General features: G+C 47.1%; 1 protein-coding gene across 1 annotated transcript; it reads left to right on the forward strand.

The window, feature by feature from the left end:
* The first annotated feature begins 421 nt into the window (after positions 1 to 421).
* On the forward strand, positions 422 to 10354 carry LOC123454635 (sialic acid-binding Ig-like lectin 8). Its single transcript, XM_045133359.1, has 6 exons — positions 422 to 867; positions 1063 to 1341; positions 1542 to 1589; positions 2414 to 2671; positions 9612 to 9720; positions 10297 to 10354. Exons 1-6 carry the CDS (start codon positions 438 to 440, stop codon positions 10352 to 10354), a joined length of 1182 nt encoding a protein of 393 aa, XP_044989294.1. The 5' UTR covers positions 422 to 437.
* The last annotated feature ends 7928 nt before the right edge of the window (positions 10355 to 18282 follow it).

Genomic DNA, 18282 nt, shown 5'->3' on the forward strand with positions numbered 1-18282 from the left:
GCTGGCTTTGAACCCACTGCCTTGTCTTTACAGAGCAATCACTCTCCCAGCAGAGATATACTCCCAGGCCCCTGTGGGTTTGAATAGGAAGTACACTCACCGCCACCTCTGCACAGTCTCCTCTGCTCATGTCACTGATTGTAAAAAGAAGGCTGGCCTCGAATCTGGGCCAGGTAAACCCTTCACTCAACCTGCCACTTCCCCACTGAGCCTCCTCCCATGGGGAGTTCCTGCTATTGGAAGATCTCTCATCTTCTCCCTGGAAAGTAATATGTTGGGGACAGGGTCCAGGCCACTGTGCAGAGTGTGCCATGACAGACTGCTGAGAAAATCACGGTCACATCCTCCCCCAGCTTCCTGTGGGGCCTCCTTCCAGTTCCTTCTAGAAGCGTCCAATAGAGCAGACTGTCCATGGCGGCCCTGAGCTACAGCCAGACATGCTGCCGCTCCTTCTGCTCCTGCTGCTCTGGGGACCTGAGAGGGTGGATGGCGTGTGGAAATACCCTGAGGGTTACGTGCTGAATGTGCCAAGTCAGGTGACTGTGCAGGAGGGCCTCTGTGTCCATGTGCCCTGCAATTTCTCCTACCAACGGGATTATTGGACTGACTTACATCCAGCTTATGGCTTCTGGTTCTTGGAAGGATCCAATACAAGAAATGATTCTCCAGTGGCAACTAACAAGCCAGAAAAACCCGTCCAGAAGGCTGCTTTGGGCCGATTCTCCCTTGTTGGGGATCCAAAGGACAACAACTGTACCCTGGAAATCAGAGATGCCAGGAAGAAGGACAGGAAGTCATACTTCTTTCGGCTAGAGAGAGGGGATACAAAGTGGAACTATCAGAAACATCTACTTGTGAATGTGAAAGGTAAGTCAACATAAACCTCTATTCAGCCACATAGGAAGGTTATGGTTGTCACAGGACAAGGCCAGGATGTCACCTTGACCTCAGGGAGGCTGGGGCTGGATCATCAGAGCTTGGTGGGTGTAGGTGGATCAAAGCCTGCACTTTCCCACAGCTGGACCTCATCCATCCTCACTCAGTGCCTCTTCTGTTCACCAGCCCTCACTCACAACCCCCACATCGACGTCCCAGAGACCTTAGAGGCTGGCCAGCCCAGCAACCTGACCTGCTCTGCTCCCTGGGCATGTGAATCGGGCCCACCCCCCATGGTATCCTGGACTGTGGGCTCTGTGACAACCCTGGGACCCAGAACCACTCGCTCCTTGGTGTTGAGCCTCATGCCCCGGCCCCAGGACCATGGCACCAATCTCACCTGCATGGTGACTCTACCTGGACCCAATGTGACCAGGAGAACGACCACCTATCTCAATGTGTCATGTGAGTCTAGGCTAAGACATTGGGATGTCTAATGGAGTGGGGTCTCCAGAGCATTGGGGTCTGGGTCAGCTTCTGAATTCTGAGTAATGATTGCTAAAATCTGGGTTCTGGGCAGGTCAGGAGGGTCATGCCCTCACCATTCCTAAGCAGTATGGGTACAGAGCCTCCTACTGATTGCCTTTCATGTCTCCCTGTCCTAGATGCTCCACAGAACCTGACTGTGACCACCTGGGAAGGAATTGGAGGAGGTAGGTAGATCCTCTGTGGTTTTCGGGTGCAGGGGTCAACTTACCACTCCCTAGGTTCATTCCAGTGGCAAGGATCCCCTTTGGGAGACAGTGTTCCCTCCTATGTCTTGTCCCCTCAGTTTCGTTGGGACGTGTCACTCATTCTCTGGTGACCAAAGGGATAGGGTAACATTCATCAGGGAGAACCACACATTCTAAGCCTTTCTCATCCATCTATGCATCAATATTCATCTTTGACTCTTTATTCCCCCAATGGTTTTTATGTGAGTGCTTGCTCAAAGAGACGGGACCACAGAGCAACCATTCAGAATGCACAGAAATCTGACCCCAGCTGCTCATTCACTTCCCTAGAAGTGACCAGTGTCTGCACAGGTTGTATGATCCTGGCTTGTCCAGCAGAGTATCTAAGAGGTCAATGGATAGTAGCAACACAGAAAGTCCTCATTCTTCCTTCTCTGGTGCCTACTGCATGGAGGGACCCATTCTGTGACTTCTTGTATCAAAGGCAGCTGTGCCATTGATATACCTCATATCGAAACAGTGTGCAATGATTATCTTTGTCTATATCTGTGTGTATGGGTTTGTGTGTATTTGTTTGCTGAAGTCCTAAGGGCAAAAAGGATCTATGTCATATGATGTCTGTACCTTTGAGAGTGACAGTCACATTGCCCACACTGAAACCAGACCCATTTACATCTCTGCTGGAGATGGCTGAAAGCATGGATTTCCTGTAGTCTATGTTCCATGTTGATGTGTCCAACTCCCTCCCATGTCTCCTGTTTTCTTTGTTTTAATCCCTTTGTCACTTGGACCCTTCTCTACAGCATCCACGTTCCTGGAGAATGGCTCATTTCACCTCATTCCAGAGGGACAGTCTCTGAGTCTGCTGTGTGCGGCTGACAGCAATCCCCCTGCTAGACTGAGCTGGTTCTGGGGAAACCTGATTGTGAGCCCCTTAAATCCATCCAACCCTGGGCTGCTGGAATTGTCTCCGCACCATCTCACAGTAGGAGGAGATTTCACCTGCCAGGCTCAGAACACTGTGGGCTCCCAACGTCTCTCCTTGAGCCTGGCCATGGAAGGTAAGTGAGCATTTCGTTTGAGCAAAACAGGAGAATGTCAGCACCTGTCCATTCTTCATAGGCTCTCCCCAAAAAACAGTTCTCTTATCTTCACAGGACAGCTTGGCTCCAGCTGGGCTAAGCTCTGAGGCCAGGATTTTCTCTGCCACCAAGAGCCTCAATATTTTTTTCCCATAGCCAGTTAGCCGGGAGGAAGAAAGCCACTGGAGGGAACGGGCAACCTTAGTGTGCTGGTAAGACAAGATACTCATTGTTCAGGTCTGGAAATAAGGTGAGGTGTTTGCCCTGGCATAAAATTTAAGGGAACCCAAAGCAAAATAGCACATAAACAAACTTTAAACAATTCAAGATTGAAATATATGTGGCAGTCTGATAAGTAAGGCTAGATGCTAGGGTATTCTTGGCAACACTCTCCTGTTGAGCCATGCACTCAGGCAGTTAGCAGTTATTCTTGGTGTTCATGCTACAGCTGAGTTATACACCCAGCTTCTGGTCACATCTATGTCCAGACAGGGCTTCTTTATGTGACGTAGTTTGATATGAACACACTTTGTAGCATAGAGTGACCTGGAACTTGCAATTCTCCCTCCTTTGCACCCCATAAAATGTGGAAGGGAGGTCACTTCATGGTCCATATCTGCCAAACCACTGTGACTGTAATAAGAACAGCCTAACAAAGAATTTTTCAGAGAGGGTCTGTGATCTTAAGTGCTCTAATAAAATGGGTGTAGTGTGGGGGATCTCCGAGTTGCTTTAGATAGTGGACAACTCATATTTTCATAGTTTTAAGTGGGAACAAGAAAATATGCAGGGTCCTGGGCCAAAGTCTGAGGAGGAAAGTGGACCATGCATGGATCTTTCCTAATCTTCACCTCTCTTATGGGACATTTTCAGAGTCCAGGAACTAAGGCACAAGTGCCACTAAGCTTTAACCTTTCCTCTTTCGTGGCCAAGTTACATATCTTTTTTTGGCGGCCCTGACCTGATATTTGGGGTTAATGCATGATATTCCTTAGACCCTGCCTGCCCCAGGTAATTGATTGACATTGTGCCAGGGCCTTCTGAGCAGGTTGTCTGCTCCATTTCCATTGAGGCAGCCACCCTCATGCCTAGGACTATCAAGTTTACATGGCTGTGTTTATCTTCCCTCTTCAAACTACACCCATTCCATTGTCCACCAGGTTGGAATAACCAAACACCTCTCTTCTGCAACACTTCCTGGGGTGGTTACCCTAGGACCCATGAGGAGAGCGTGAATGGGAAGAGGGGCTCGGAGCACTGGGCACTTTTGTGTCTGGATGCTTTTAAGTGCTGTGGAGCAGGAACGATATCAGTCTCCACTTGTCCAGAGTTGTAAGTTGGGAGGTTGTAATCAACCACAGCTCCATATTGGCAAATATTTCTGTTCTGGAAGCTTCATAGAAGCTGGATTGTAGTGTATTTTGGTGAAGTGGCCATGATAGGGCACAGAAATGATTTTGTTCCTTTATGCATCTCTCACTCACTGAAATCAGCACACAAGCTGCGTCACCAGTTTTTATGTCTTTTCCCAAAGTAAAGACTTTTCCTATACCATCCTTGATAAGCAGACAAGGTTCTTACTCAAATCCCCTAGCCAATGGGGCCAGAGTTTCTGTCCAGAATGGCACTCTCAGAGTTTCTTCCTTGCCATATGGTGAACATAGAAGGATAAAGATTGGGAATGCTGGCATTCCTACAGGGGCCCAGTGAATTTCACTGCTATGACATACCCCAGGGAATTCTCTGACTCAGGTTGGTAAGCCTCTTGATGTAAAAAACAGGTCAGCTGGAGTTTTTCTAGTGACCAGCAAGTGCATGTGCTTTATGTCCTGGAGGGAGATTTTCTGAGCTTCAAATTTACTTCCTGAGAACATGAACAGCTAAAAAGAACACACTATGTAATATTTTGCATGTGTGGAGAAGAATTAGGGACAACACTAGGGCCCATGGAGGTCTGCACTTGCCATCGAATATTCTAGTCTTCCTTGTGATGGGGGTGCAGGGCTAGCCTTACCTCACCCTAAGCGCATTCCAGTGGCAGAGATCCCTTGTTGGAGACAGTGTTCTGTCCTATCTATTGTCCCTCAGCTTGCTTAGCATGTGTCACTCATTCTCTGGCGACCAAAGGGATAGGGGAACATTCATAAGGCAGAACCACACATTCTGAGACTTTCTCATCCATCTATGCATCAATCTTCATCTTTGGCTCTTTATTCCCCCAATGGTTTTTATATGAGTGCTCGGTCACAGCAAACATTCACAACACACAGAAGTCTGACCCCAGGGGCTCACTCGCCTCCCTAGAAGTGACCGGTGCTTGCACAGGTTGTATGAGCCTGGCTTTGCCCAGAAGAGTATCTGAGGGGTCAATGGATGGTAGTAACACAGACAGTCCTCATTCTTCCTGACTGTGGTGCCCACTGCATGGAGGGACCCCATTTTGTGACTTCTTGTATCCAAAGCAGCCGTGCCGTTGATATATCAAAACAGTGTGCAATGATTACTCTTTGTCTATATCTGTGTGTGGGGGTTTGTGTGTATTTGTTTGCTGAGGTCCTAAGCTCAAAATATATCTATGTCACATGATGTCTCTTCCCTGAGAGTGACAGTCACATTGCCCTCACTGAAACCAGACACATTTACATCTCTGCTGGAGATGGCTGAAAGCATGGATTTCCTGTAGTCTAGTCCATGTTGATGTGTCCACCTCCCTCCCATGTCTCCTGTGTTCTTTGTTATAATCTCTTTGTCACATGGACCCTTATCTACAGAGCCTATTGTCTTGGAGAATGGCTCCTTTTTCCACATTCCAGAGGGCAAGTCTCTGAGCCTACTGTGTGTGGCTGACAGCAATCCCCCTGCTAGACTGAGTTGGACCTGGGGAAACCTGAGGTTGGACCCCTTGCTTCTTTCCAACCCTGGGCTGCTGGAATTGTCTCCACACCATCTCAAAGTGGGAGGAGATTTCGCCTGCCAGGCTCAGAACACTGTGGGCTCCCAACGTCTCTCCTTGAGTCTGGCCATGGAAGGTGAGTGACCACTGGGTTGGAGCAAGACAAGAGAAGGTCAGCACCTGTCCATCCTTCACAGGCCCTCCACAAACAACATTTCCCTTAGCTTCACAGAAAAGCCTGGTTCCAGCTGATTTAGGCTGTGAGACCAGGATTTTCTCTGCCACCAAGAGCCTCACTGTTTTCTTCCCATAGCCAGCTAGCCGGGAAGAAGAAAGCCACTGGAGGGAATGGGCCCCAAGAGTTTGCTGGTAAGACAATGTACTTGTTCTTCAGGTCAGACTTAGGTGAGGTGTTTGTCCTGGCATAAAATTTAAGTGAACCCAAACAAAATAGACATAAACGAACATTAAACAGTTCAAGAATGAAATACATGTGGCGGTCTGATGATTAAGCCTAGATGCTAGGGTATTCTTGGAAACACTCTCCTGTTGGGCCATGCACTTAGGCAGTTAGCGGTTGGTTATTCTTGGTATTCACTCTACAGCTAAGTTATACACCCAGCTTTTGGTCACATCTATGTCCAGACAAGGCTTCTCTACATGACGCATATTGATATGAACACACTTTGTAACATAGAGTGACCTAACTTGCAATTCTCCCTCCTTTGGACCCCAAAAAATCATGGACTGGAGACCTCCACTTCATGGTCCATGTCTGCCCAACCACTGTGACTGTAAGAAGAACAGCCTAGCAAATATTTTTCCAGAGAAGGTCTATGAACTAAGGTGTTCTAAGGAAATGGATGTAGTGTGGGGGTCTCAGACTTGCTTTAGATACGAGCCAACTCAGAATTTCTCCATTTTAAGTGGGAACAAGAAAATTTGCAGGGCCTGGGCCAAAATCAGAAGAGGTAAGTGGACCATGCATGGATCTTTCCTAATCTTCACCTCTCTTATGGGACATTTTCAGAGTCCAGGAACTAAGGCACAAGTCCCACTAAACATTAAACTGTGTTTTTCCTCTTTTGTGGCCAAGTCACCTATCTTTCCTTGGCAGCCCTGACCTGATATCTAGGGTTAGTGCATGATATTCCTTAGAACCTGCCTGCCCCAGGTAATTGATTGACATTTGCTAGGGTTTTCTGAGCAGGTTGTTTCCTCCATTTCCAATGCTGGCAGCCACCCTCATGCCTGGGCATATCAAGTTCACAAGGCTGTGTTCATCTTCCCTCTTCAAACTACAACCGTTCCATTGTCTACCAGGTTGGAGTAACCACACACCAGTTTTGTGCAACACTTCCTTGGGTGGTTATACTAGAACCCATGTGCCTGTGAGGATAGTGTGAATGGGGAGAGGAGCTCAGAGCACTGGGCACTTTTGTGTCTGGATACTGGTACGTGCAGTGAAGCGGGAAAAATATTATTCTCCAGTTGTCCAGGGCTGTCAGTTGGGAGGACGTAATCAAAAGCAGCTCCACGTTGGCAAATCTTTCTGCTCTAGAAGCTTCATAAAAGCTGGACCAGACTGTATTTTGGTAAAGGGGTCAGGATAGAGTACAGAAATTATTTTGTTCCATATGCATCTCTCACTCACTGAACTCAGCACACCAGCTGCGTCACCAGTTTTTATGTCTTTTCCCAAAGGAAAGACTCTTGCTATACCATCCTTAATAAACAGACAAGGGTCTTAACTCAAATCTCTCTCCTCATCAGACATTGGGGCCAAGGTTTTTGTCCAGAATGGCACTGTCGGGGTTCCCTCACTGCCAGATGGTGAACAAGGGAGTTTAGAGATTGAGAATGCTGTCATTCCTAGAGCAGCCCAGTGAATTTCACTACTATGACATACCTCAGGGAATTTTCTGACTCAGGTTGGTAAGCCTCTCGTGATATAAAACAGGTCAGCTGGAGTTTTTCTAGTGACCAGCAAGTGTATGGGCTTTATGTCCTGAAGGGAGAATTTCTGAGCTTCAAATTTACTTCCTGAGAATGTGAACAGCTAAAAAGAATTCACTATCTAATACTTTGCTTGTGTAGAGAAGAATGAGGGACAATAGGGGCTGTGGAGGAGTGCCCTTTGTCATAGAATATTCTAGTCTTCCTTGTGATGTGGGAATATTCAGAATCTATTAAAAAACTTTTCTTTCAAGGAGAGCCTGATGTTCCTACACCTGGGATTGACATAACAGTCCAGAACTTTGGTTGGTCTCAATCAGACAATAGAAATACGTGATGATGTGCAGTTCCCTTCTCATTTCTGGGACAAAGCTCCTGATCAAAAGCAGCTGATGGAGGAAAGTTATTTTATTCTGGATTGCAGTCTTGAGGGGACACTCCATGATGGCAGGGGAAATCATGACATGAGTAAGGGCTGTACATCACGTCGGCCACCACACGTGGAAAACGGCAGTATGAGAGGAGCAGATCTCAGACAAGGGGAGCTACGCCACTACAAGGGGAGCTACGCCACTACTACGCCCATCACCAACATCAGACCTCCTCCCCAAGGCTGCACTGCCCAAATTGCCACCAGCTAGGGACCAAGCATTCACCCACATGATTTTACAGGGGCGTCTAATTCAAAGAATCACAGTTAGTGAAAACAGAAACTTCACTACTCAGACGAGATATTGTACATTTCACTTTTTCGTGCTCTGTTTATAAAACCTTTCAAAAAGAGGTTAATGGGAGAAAGTCTCTCTGCATTACAATATGGATAGTGATAAGTTGGAGAGTGATTAAACCATCATACTGCCTTTCTCATAATGAAAACCAAAGATTGGTTATCTTCCAGTCATCCTTTATGTGAATCACAGGACCTGCCTTCTAAAATTCTAGGGTTCTTTTCTTTTTCTTCTATTTTGTTTGTGTGCGACAAGGCCCTTTCACTATGCATCCCAGGATTCCCTGAAAATTTCTATATGCTCCTGATGGTGAAATCCACAGGTACCACTCTCCTGAAATATCTATTGTCTCCTCCCTATCCCTTTTCCTGGTCAAATAATTGCCCATAATTTTCTGTGTGTTGTTCCCAGCTTGGCTTTCCCATCCATCTGCGTTGCTAGGAGCATCCACCCATTTTCCCTACTAAGCCTTGAGCTTATTCCTCATCTCCCCCAATTTCCTATCCATTGCCAAGTTTATCTTCACCCCACCCTGCTCATAGATATGGCATCTCTGTCCATCAACAACATCTGCGACATCTTCTTTTTCTTGAATAGATATGTATATGAGAATGTGTACATGCATATGTGTGCCTGTATGTTTGGATGCCACCTTATATCCTGTGGTATCATTCCTTATGAACAGTTCACCTTTTCTGAAAGAAGGGGTATCTTTGGCGTGGAGCTCTCCAAAGCTTGACAAGCTGCCAAATGAGCATCAAGCATTGACCTCTCTATGCCTCCCCATCACTGGGCTTCTAGACACTCACAAACTTCCTTGGCAATTTCCCATGAGTTCTAAGGATTGAATCCATATTGTCTTGCCTCACCAGACAAGAGCTGTATTCAATGGGTTTCTTCATCATCATACTCTTCCTTCTGCACTTATGCTATTGTATTGTTCAATAGTTCTTGAGAGAGTCCCTTCCCAACAGGGACTCATTAATCCACTTCTTTATCTGCTACCTTCCCTGTCCCCGTTCTCCCCACATACAGAGACTTTTGCCTTCATCACCTTCACTCTCCCTCCTCCACAATTTCTCCCACTATAGCCCATGTCTCTCAGTGTTCACTTCAGAAGGGTCATAAACCCAGAACTGGCCCTGTCCTTCCCCTGTCCAAACTTTTCAGCACCCGCTGAGCTCCCAGCACCTTCAGCAGAGCCTCTCTGTGCAGAAATAAGGGGCAGGAAAGCTGTCGGGGTTTTGGCATGTCACCTGGAGAGGTGCTGGGATATGTGGTGGAAAGAAGTGCTGGGACAAGGATGTCATGTCCTCCTTTTTCCTCTTCCTGTCTGTTGCAGATGAGAAGCAAAAGGACTCCTGGCCACTGGTCTTCACTCTGATCAGGGGGTCTGTCATGGGAACTGTCTTCCTCCTCATCTATGGCCTCACTTGGATCTACTATACCAGGTGAGTAGGTCTGCCCCTCTCCAGTGTGGCACCCCAATTTCCAGCTGGGGTAGAGCTGTCTTATACCACCTGTTGTTGTTGTTTGTTCATCTTCTTCTTCTTCTTTTTCTTTCTTGTTTTTGAGGTAGGGTCTCAATCTAGCTCAGGCTGTCATGGAATTCACTATGTAGACTCAGGGTAGCCTCAAACTCACAGCAACCCTCCCACTTCTGCCTCTGGAGTGTTGGAATTACAGGCGTGTGCCAGTACACCAGGCCCACCTGTTATTCTTTAGCCACTGACTCTGATGTGAGAGCCTATGGGTTGTGCAGGGGTGCCGGTGTCTATGGTGCCGGGCTCTGACACTTCACTAGTGCCCTCCTTGTTGACTCAGGACGTGCCGGTGGTCCGAGACCAGGAAAAGGAACATGGAACTGTCACTGTTGGCTTCTCCCTGGGAGCTCTGAAGTGACACCCCCCCCTTCCCTGTTGACACTTGTGCCCCAACCCATGCAGAGGTGTCCTTTGATGACTGTACTCTTATCACTGTAACGTTGCTCTGTTTATGCCTACTACGTATTTGTGTTTTGCTTCTAGATTAAAATCACTGTCCACTTTGGTCCAAGAAACTTCTGCTTGCAGTGAGCATTGGTGATCATAGAGACTCCTAACTGGTCACAGTCTTGAGAATGAGAGAGTGGGCAATGCTCAGACATAAATTGGATCACCCCTGTATGGCTGAGGGACCATGGCAGAAAAATGTGGCAGCATTAGAGCTGGAGAAAGTGGAGGAGAGGCGTGGAACTCTGTCTCCTGGACATGGCATGGCTGTGGCAGTGATCACTGAACTTACACCAAGTGTGGTTTCTTGCACAAGACCTGTGAAAGGTTGGGCCTATGAATACTTTGTTAAAGAAGAGGAAAGGGCTGTGAAGGGAGATTTGTGTATAAATAATAGTATTATATGGGAGGGAGTTATCAAGGAGGGATTTTTGCATAATTAATGGTTTATGAGGAAGGGAGTTACCAAGGAGGATTTTTCTGTGTAATTAACGGTTTCTGGGGCAGGATGTTATGAAGGGCGATTTGTGTATAATTAATGGCTTATGATTGAGGGAGTTATAAAGGGGGATTTGTGTATAATAGTTTTTAGGGGAGGGAGAGCCACTTTCTTCACTGGTGAAGCTATTGGTAAGTTGTCCATGCTCGAACAAGTTACTGTAAGGAAAGTCACTGGCGGCCGTACACACGGACAAAAAGAGATGAAATTAGAAGGGAAACTGGTTGGAAGAGGATGAGGATTGGCAGTGGGGAAGGGTCATGAAAGTGTGATGTGGGGTAATGTGACAGAAATGCATTGTGTCCATGTAGGAAAATGTCACAATCTTATTAGTATGAATAAAAATATGAATCCATCCTGTATTTTTTGGTTTGTTGAGGTGGGATTATGCAGTAGCTCAGGCTGAGCAGAATTTCATTATGTAGTTGCAGAGTGGCCTCAAACTCACAGCAATCCTCCTACTTCTGCCTCCCAAGTGCTGGGATTCAAGGCATGCGCCACCACATCCTGCTAACAAATCATTTTTATAAGTGTCCTAGTTAGCTTTGATTATGGCTCACTCACTACAGTGCTTTCTTGTGAGCAGGACCTGAGATGGAATCCCAATGCTCACATAAACGCAACGCATGATCCTATGTAACTACAGTTCTAGTTGTGTGGAGGGAGAGACAGGAGGATTCAAGGGGCTTACTCAGCAGACATTTAGCTGACTTTGTGAGTCGTAGATCTATGTGGAAATTTGAATATGAAATGTCTCCCACAGCCTCATGTTTGATAAGCCTCACTCTCAACTCTCCAGGTGGTGTCTATTTGGGAGGTGGAGGCTGACACAGGTGTGCTTCTGGGGGTGGCTTTGGGGCATTGAAGCTGCGCTCCCACTGCTCAGAGTTCAGCTCACTCTCTTGCTGTTCCCTCCCATCTGCTGTGGCAAATGTGACGCCCAGAATCTGATCTATTATGCTTATCTCATGAGATGAAATGTACCTTCAACTCTGTAATACTCATAGAAACATCCTCTTCCCATAAGCTACTCCGGCTTAGGTGTTCTATCCCAGCCATGAGAAGGTGAATGGAACACTTGTCATTTCTGAGGCTCCAAGTGCATGGACTACCTGAGGATGACACATGACTGTTATCTCTAGCATGTACATGCTCAAGCACACGTGTGCCTACACACATATGAACATGCATCCACATACAACTTCCCTTGCTAACCCGATAATTTTAAACACAGGCAGTGGCTCTTATGGTTATTCCACATGTGTTATCCCATAAACTATGAATCTGTATCTTTCTTAAAAAATCATATAGTTTTACTTATTTATTTGCAAGTAGGAACAGATAGAAAAGAGACAGAAGGCATGGGCGTATCAGGCCCTCCAGCCACTGCATCAAACTCCACATGCATGTGCCTTCTTGTGCATCTGGCTTTACATGGGCACTGGGGAATCAAACCCAGGTAGTTTGGCTTTGTAGACAAGATACTTAAGTGCTGAGCCACCTCTCCAGCCTAGGAATCTGTATTTTTCCCTCACCTACATTGAATGAAGCACAGATCAAGCGTTCTGGCTGTGGATGAGTGTCGGCAGCATTTGGGGACCAGAATCACCAGCCATGACAGTGGCTGATGCTAAACAATCTTCCTTTCCCTGACCATCAGGATCTCACCCAGCTTGCTCTCCCACAGCCTACCCTGACGAGACAGCAGCAGTTGTTCTCTGAACACATGGACAAGTCCTTCCTCAACTGTCTGACTAACATAAATGTCACTGCCTCTTCTTCCCACTGAGATTATGAGAGAGAAAGAAATATGACTTACAAGACCTTGCACCATGGATCGGTTCCTTTCCTGGGTATATTTCAGGCCCTTCAGAGAAACAGAATCCATGAGTGTGGAATACATGTACACATAAGGGCATGTACACAAACATTTGCATATGCATCAACACTAATGATTTTCACATGCCCGTACATGGACGCTTGGTCTCTCATCACACACAACCTGTCTTTTGAAGTGGGGCTTTTTTAAAGAGGACATGAAGATCAGAGGAGGCCCTGCAAATGGGGATCGTCATGGCAGCATAAGTAGGTTCATAAGAAGAAGAACCAAGATCCAAGAGGGAACACTTGCTCTGTCTGCTGTGTAGCTGCTGTCCACCCTGTCATGATGCAGTCAGAAGGTGTCACCAGACGTCAAGCACATGTGGAGTCACTCTATGAGACCTTCTGAGATCCCAAAACTGTGAGCCAAGTATACACATTCTCTTTATAAACATTGCTGTGGGCTCTTTGGCTACCTCTTGTGTCAGGGTCTCAATGTCTGTTTCCTGTGTATATCTCTGCTGTCTATCCATGCCTCCTGGTCTCTGTAACTCTGTCCCGGTCTTCCTCCTGTGTCTATGTTATTGTCTGTATTTCTGTCTGCATCTCTCTGTGTCTATCTCTTTGCACTATCTTTCTTGGTCTTTCTGACCACATCTCTCTTTGTCTTCCTCAAATATGCCCCCACACACAAACATTCACACATACACTGACAGTCAGCATTGTAAGTATGCAGATGGTCCTTAGTCTACACTTTGCACTTGGGTGAAGGGCTCCTGTGAATAGGCAAAAGGACCCAACTGCATGTCAAAAATCACATACATCAGGGACAACGTCTTGGTGAGACGGTAGAGCTACCTTTGACATCCCCCAGAGTCTTCTGTGTGCCATCATACATTTTCCTTAGGGTGGTATATCTCCAAATCCTTGTGTGAGTTCTCAGCACTCCCTGTTTCATGGGGCTCCCTGAACACACTAAATTCTGCTCAGCATTTGAGCAGCCTTAGGCCACACCACTGAGATGAGTTAATGGATCAGTGACCGTGCATGAAGCTGCAGTGGTCTCGGGTCCCACTGACCTTCTGAGTGCTGTGGCCTCATCAATTTCTGCTTTGCATTGTGATCGGTGTGAAAATGGGCATATTCTGGACACCACAATTCAGCCTGGCTAAGGTGAAGGAATCCCAACTCCACAGGTGTCTTATCACTGGGCTTCATTTCCTGTCAGGCCTGGGTGATGCGCCTCAGCTGGACATATGTTTGTCCTGCATGCAGAGGCTCTTGGTTCTGTCGCTGGCCTTGCACACAGTACTCACGCTGTAATCCCAGAACGCAGGAGGTGTAGGTAGAGATTCAGCAGTTCAAGGTCATTGCCAGGTAGTGAATTTGAATGAAGCCTGGTATACATAAGACAAACAAATCCATAAACAAAGACAACAGACAACATCTGAGACACTCTAGCCCTAGTTTTGCTCTGGGAACTTTTGACATGTCACACTAAGATGTGGCCAAAGATTGTACTCCCATTAGAGTGACTTGAATCACCTATGCCACCACTGAGGTTATGAGAGAACGTATGGAAGATTTTGGCCTCCTTGTCAACTGCGCTGCCAGGACTCAGACCTTCTCATCCTCTGCTCTCTAGTGCTGAAAATATTGTAGGCTCAGCAGGCGTCGTGGCGCATGCCTTTAATCCCAGCACTCGGGAGGCAGAGGTAAGAGGATCGCCCTGAGCTCCAGCTCAGCCTGAGACTCCGTATTGAATACCAGGTCAGACTGAGCTTGAGTGAAATGCCAACTCAAACCCCCCCTCCAAAAAAACGTGTTGCAGTCTTAATGCACACTGAAGGACAAGGGAAGGACCATGCAGATGGCTCAGCAGATAAAGGTCTTGTGCAGGGATGAGGATCTGAGTGTGGAATGCAGCAATCCTGTGAAAAGAAGAAGAAGAATGAGGAGGAGGAGGAGGAGGAAGAGGAAGGAGGAGGAGGAAGAGGAGGAGGAGGAGAAACGGGGGAAGGGGGATTGCCATGCTAGTAATCCCAGCATGGGGGAGGTGGAGACAGACAGGTACCTGGGGCTCCCTGGCCAGCTGCTCTTGCAGGATCTGTGACTCATAGGTTCAATCAAAGACCCTGTCTAAAAAACAACAGTGCAGACTTTTAAATGGCTCAGTATTAAAGGCCACATTCTTACAAATCCGGGTGGCCAGGGTTAAGTTCCCCAGCACCCAGTAAAACTAATGCCACTGGAGTTTGTTTGCAGCTGCAAGTGGTGGTGGCCCTCTCATAGTCTGTGTCTCTACTCTCTCTCTCGCTTTTCTGAAGTAGAGTCTCACACTAGCCCAGCATGATCTGGAATTCAGCATGTAGTCTCAGGTTGGCCTTGAACTCTCAGAATTCCTCTTACCTCTGCCCCCAAGTGCATGGATTAAAGGCATGCGTCACCATGCCAATCTTTTCTCTCTCTTTGGTATCCCTGCTAATGTCTCTTTCATTAAATAAATAAGAAATATTTTAAAAGCTAAGGTGGGAGCTGTTGTAAGACACCGAATGTCTACGTTGGCCTCCACGTACGCATACACAGACGTGTACAAGCGCACACACTCAGACAGACACGCCCACAGAAAAGGAACAGAAAGGACGATGATGACTCGCTGTTGTAAGGGAGAAGACAAATGTCCTGTTGTAAGCAACTGTTGGGCTGCTTTCATGACTGCTCACTGAGTCTCTGTGGCCATTAGGTGCCCTGTCTTTGTGATGAGGAAGGGGTTGCTCCTCACTGAAGGATGTTGGGATGACCAATGAGAACGTGTATGCAGAGGCAGCATGGCCTCTCCACCTTCTCTGCCTTGGAACAAAGCATTATCTTTAGGACATTGCAGAGGGTGGACAGAAGGACAGTGAGGAGAAAACAAGTCTGCATCTCTTGCAGTGCCTACACCCTAGCACCTAAGGACCTTGTTCTCCCTGCTTCCCCTACCAAACTTCTGGTTCCCGACATAGGTCCTCTGGTCAGTGTGATCAGACTGCTCCATTGTGCTGCACACACCTCAACCTGTGCGGGCACCTAGGTCATGAGTCGCATGCTTCCCAGGCTTTGAATAGGGATTTCCTGAACCAGGATGTCTGGGAGAGGCATCGAGCATCCCTGCCGGCTGTGCCCTAGATCTTGATCTCGGGGTTGGTCCCATAAAGGAGTGCACTACTAATATGGCTGAGAAATTTTAGGGTAGAGGGACAGTGAGACAGAGGATTAGGGATCCAGCACCAAGGAATCCACTGGAATACAAATCCTTATTGACCACATGAAAGCCCCTGCCATGTCTGTTTTCCCTCATTTTCCTCAGATCTGACGCTCCACTCCTGCAGAGCAATATCCCTTCCCTTCTCTAGTCTGCGCTTCCCTAGCCATGGAGGTTATAAAATCGTGCGGTGAGCGGTGTGTCTCCCACCCAGATGCTGCTGTGCAGAGAATGGCGCGTGAGGCTCTGCACCCATGCAGCTTGTGGAAATCACATCCTGTCCCAGTCAGGTGGGTTGCTGGAGCATTCAGCGAAAACAGAGTGACTTACAGACATCAGAAGTTTATTACTTATGGATAGGGAGGTTAGGGGGGCCAAAAGCAAGATATGGGAGAAGTCATGTCCGCTGAAGGCACATCCTCTCACAGATGGTGTCCTTCCATGTCTTCATGAGCTAAAAGAGGCAAACGACCTCTCGAGGCTCTCTACAATCATGGTCACTCATGTCTTTCATAAAGATCCTGCCCCATGGCAGAATCCCCATCCAAAAACCCTACCTCCCATTACTATAACAGTGAGGATGAAGATTTATTTACTTATTTATTTACTTTAGAGAAAGGAAAAAGGAAAGAGAGAGAGAGAGAGAGATTGGGTGCTCCAGGGTCTTCAACCACTGCAAACAAACTCCACAAGCATGTGCCACCTTGTACCTCTGACTTAATTGGGTCCTGGGGAACCAAAACTGAGTCTTTTGGCATTGCTGGCAAGTGCTTTAAACACTGAACCTTCTCTACAAACTTGGCAAGAGTATCTTAACCCGTGAATTTTGGAGGGATTTTAACTTTACCTTCTGAAAATGGAGAAGGGGTTGTATGGGCCTCCCACTTATCTTGATCGGGTGTCACAAGTTCCCTTTTTGCGTGCCCTCTCTCGGTGTCTTCCCCAGGCCTCTTCTTTCCAACCTTCTGCTCTTCTTAAGAAACTGAAGACCGTAGGAAGCAGATCAGAGAGCCCAGCCCTTCTGGCCATTGAAACGCTGGGCAAAGTTAAATTCTTTGTGTATATGCTATTTTCATCTTTTGTAGTCATGGACTGGAGAGAAAGCTCAGTGCCTGTGTGGAAAGTCTCCAGGCCTGAGTTCAAATCCACAGCCATCTGTGTAAGGTCAGAAGTCAAAAGTGGTTTGTGTATGTGGAATTCATTTGTAGTGGCAGAGTTCCTGGGTACTTACACACACACACACACACACACACACAAATAAATGAAGGAATAAAAATTAAAAATACCTCAGGGGTGCTGGTGGTATTGCTCAGTGGTTAAGATACTTGCCTGCAAAGTCTAATGACCTGGCTTTAATTCCCTAGTAACCATGTAAGGTTGTTTGCACCAAGTGTCACAGTGTCCAGAGATCATTACAGATGGTAGAGGTCCTGAATTGCCCATTCACTGTCCCTTTCTCTCTCTCTCTCTCTCTTTCTCTGTGCAAATAAATAAATAAATACTTAATAAAAAATTCCTCAGGCCAGGTATAGTGGCTCATGCCTTTAATCCCAGCACTTGGGAGGCAGAGGTAGAAGGATTGCCCAGAGTTCGAGGACAGCCTGAGACTACATAGTGATGTCCAGGACAGCCTGAGCTAGAGTAAGGCCCTACCTCGGAAAAACCAAAAAAGATAAAAAGTTCCTCAAAAGAAGAAGGGAGGGGCACAAGCTTCTCCAGGATGTCCCCTGTTGTGACAGAATAACAACCTGTGTCTCTTCTTCCCTTTTGACGATCCTCTCTACCAGGTTCCACTGTACAGAGACCACAGAGTCAGTTCCTTTTTGTCTATTGTGGGCCATGTCCCCGTACATGACATAGGTGTGCTTGTTTTAATTATATATGTTTATATTTTTTCACACAAGGTCTTATAAATCCCAAGCTCATCTGAGACTCACTATGTGGCCAAGCATGACCTAAATCCTGATTCCCCTGCCTCCACCCGCTTCCCGAATGCTGAGATTACCGGCATGCAACACCTGGTTAGGCTTGTGAGGTGCTGGCTTTGAACCCACTGCCTTGTCTTTACAGAGCAATCACTCTCCCAGCAGAGATATACTCCCAGGCCCCTGTGGGTTTGAATAGGAAGTACACTCACCGCCACCTCTGCACAGTCTCCTCTGCTCATGTCACTGATTGTAAAAAGAAGGCTGGCCTCGAATCTGGGCCAGGTAAACCCTTCACTCAACCTGCCACTTCCCCACTGAGCCTCCTCCCATGGGGAGTTCCTGCTATTGGAAGATCTCTCATCTTCTCCCTGGAAAGTAATATGTTGGGGACAGGGTCCAGGCCACTGTGCAGAGTGTGCCATGACAGACTGCTGAGAAAATCACGGTCACATCCTCCCCCAGCTTCCTGTGGGGCCTCCTTCCAGTTCCTTCTAGAAGCGTCCAATAGAGCAGACTGTCCATGGCGGCCC

Source organism: Jaculus jaculus, chromosome 14 (assembly GCF_020740685.1).
Source record: "Jaculus jaculus isolate mJacJac1 chromosome 14, mJacJac1.mat.Y.cur, whole genome shotgun sequence".
Classification (NCBI taxonomy): domain Eukaryota; kingdom Metazoa; phylum Chordata; class Mammalia; order Rodentia; family Dipodidae; genus Jaculus; species Jaculus jaculus.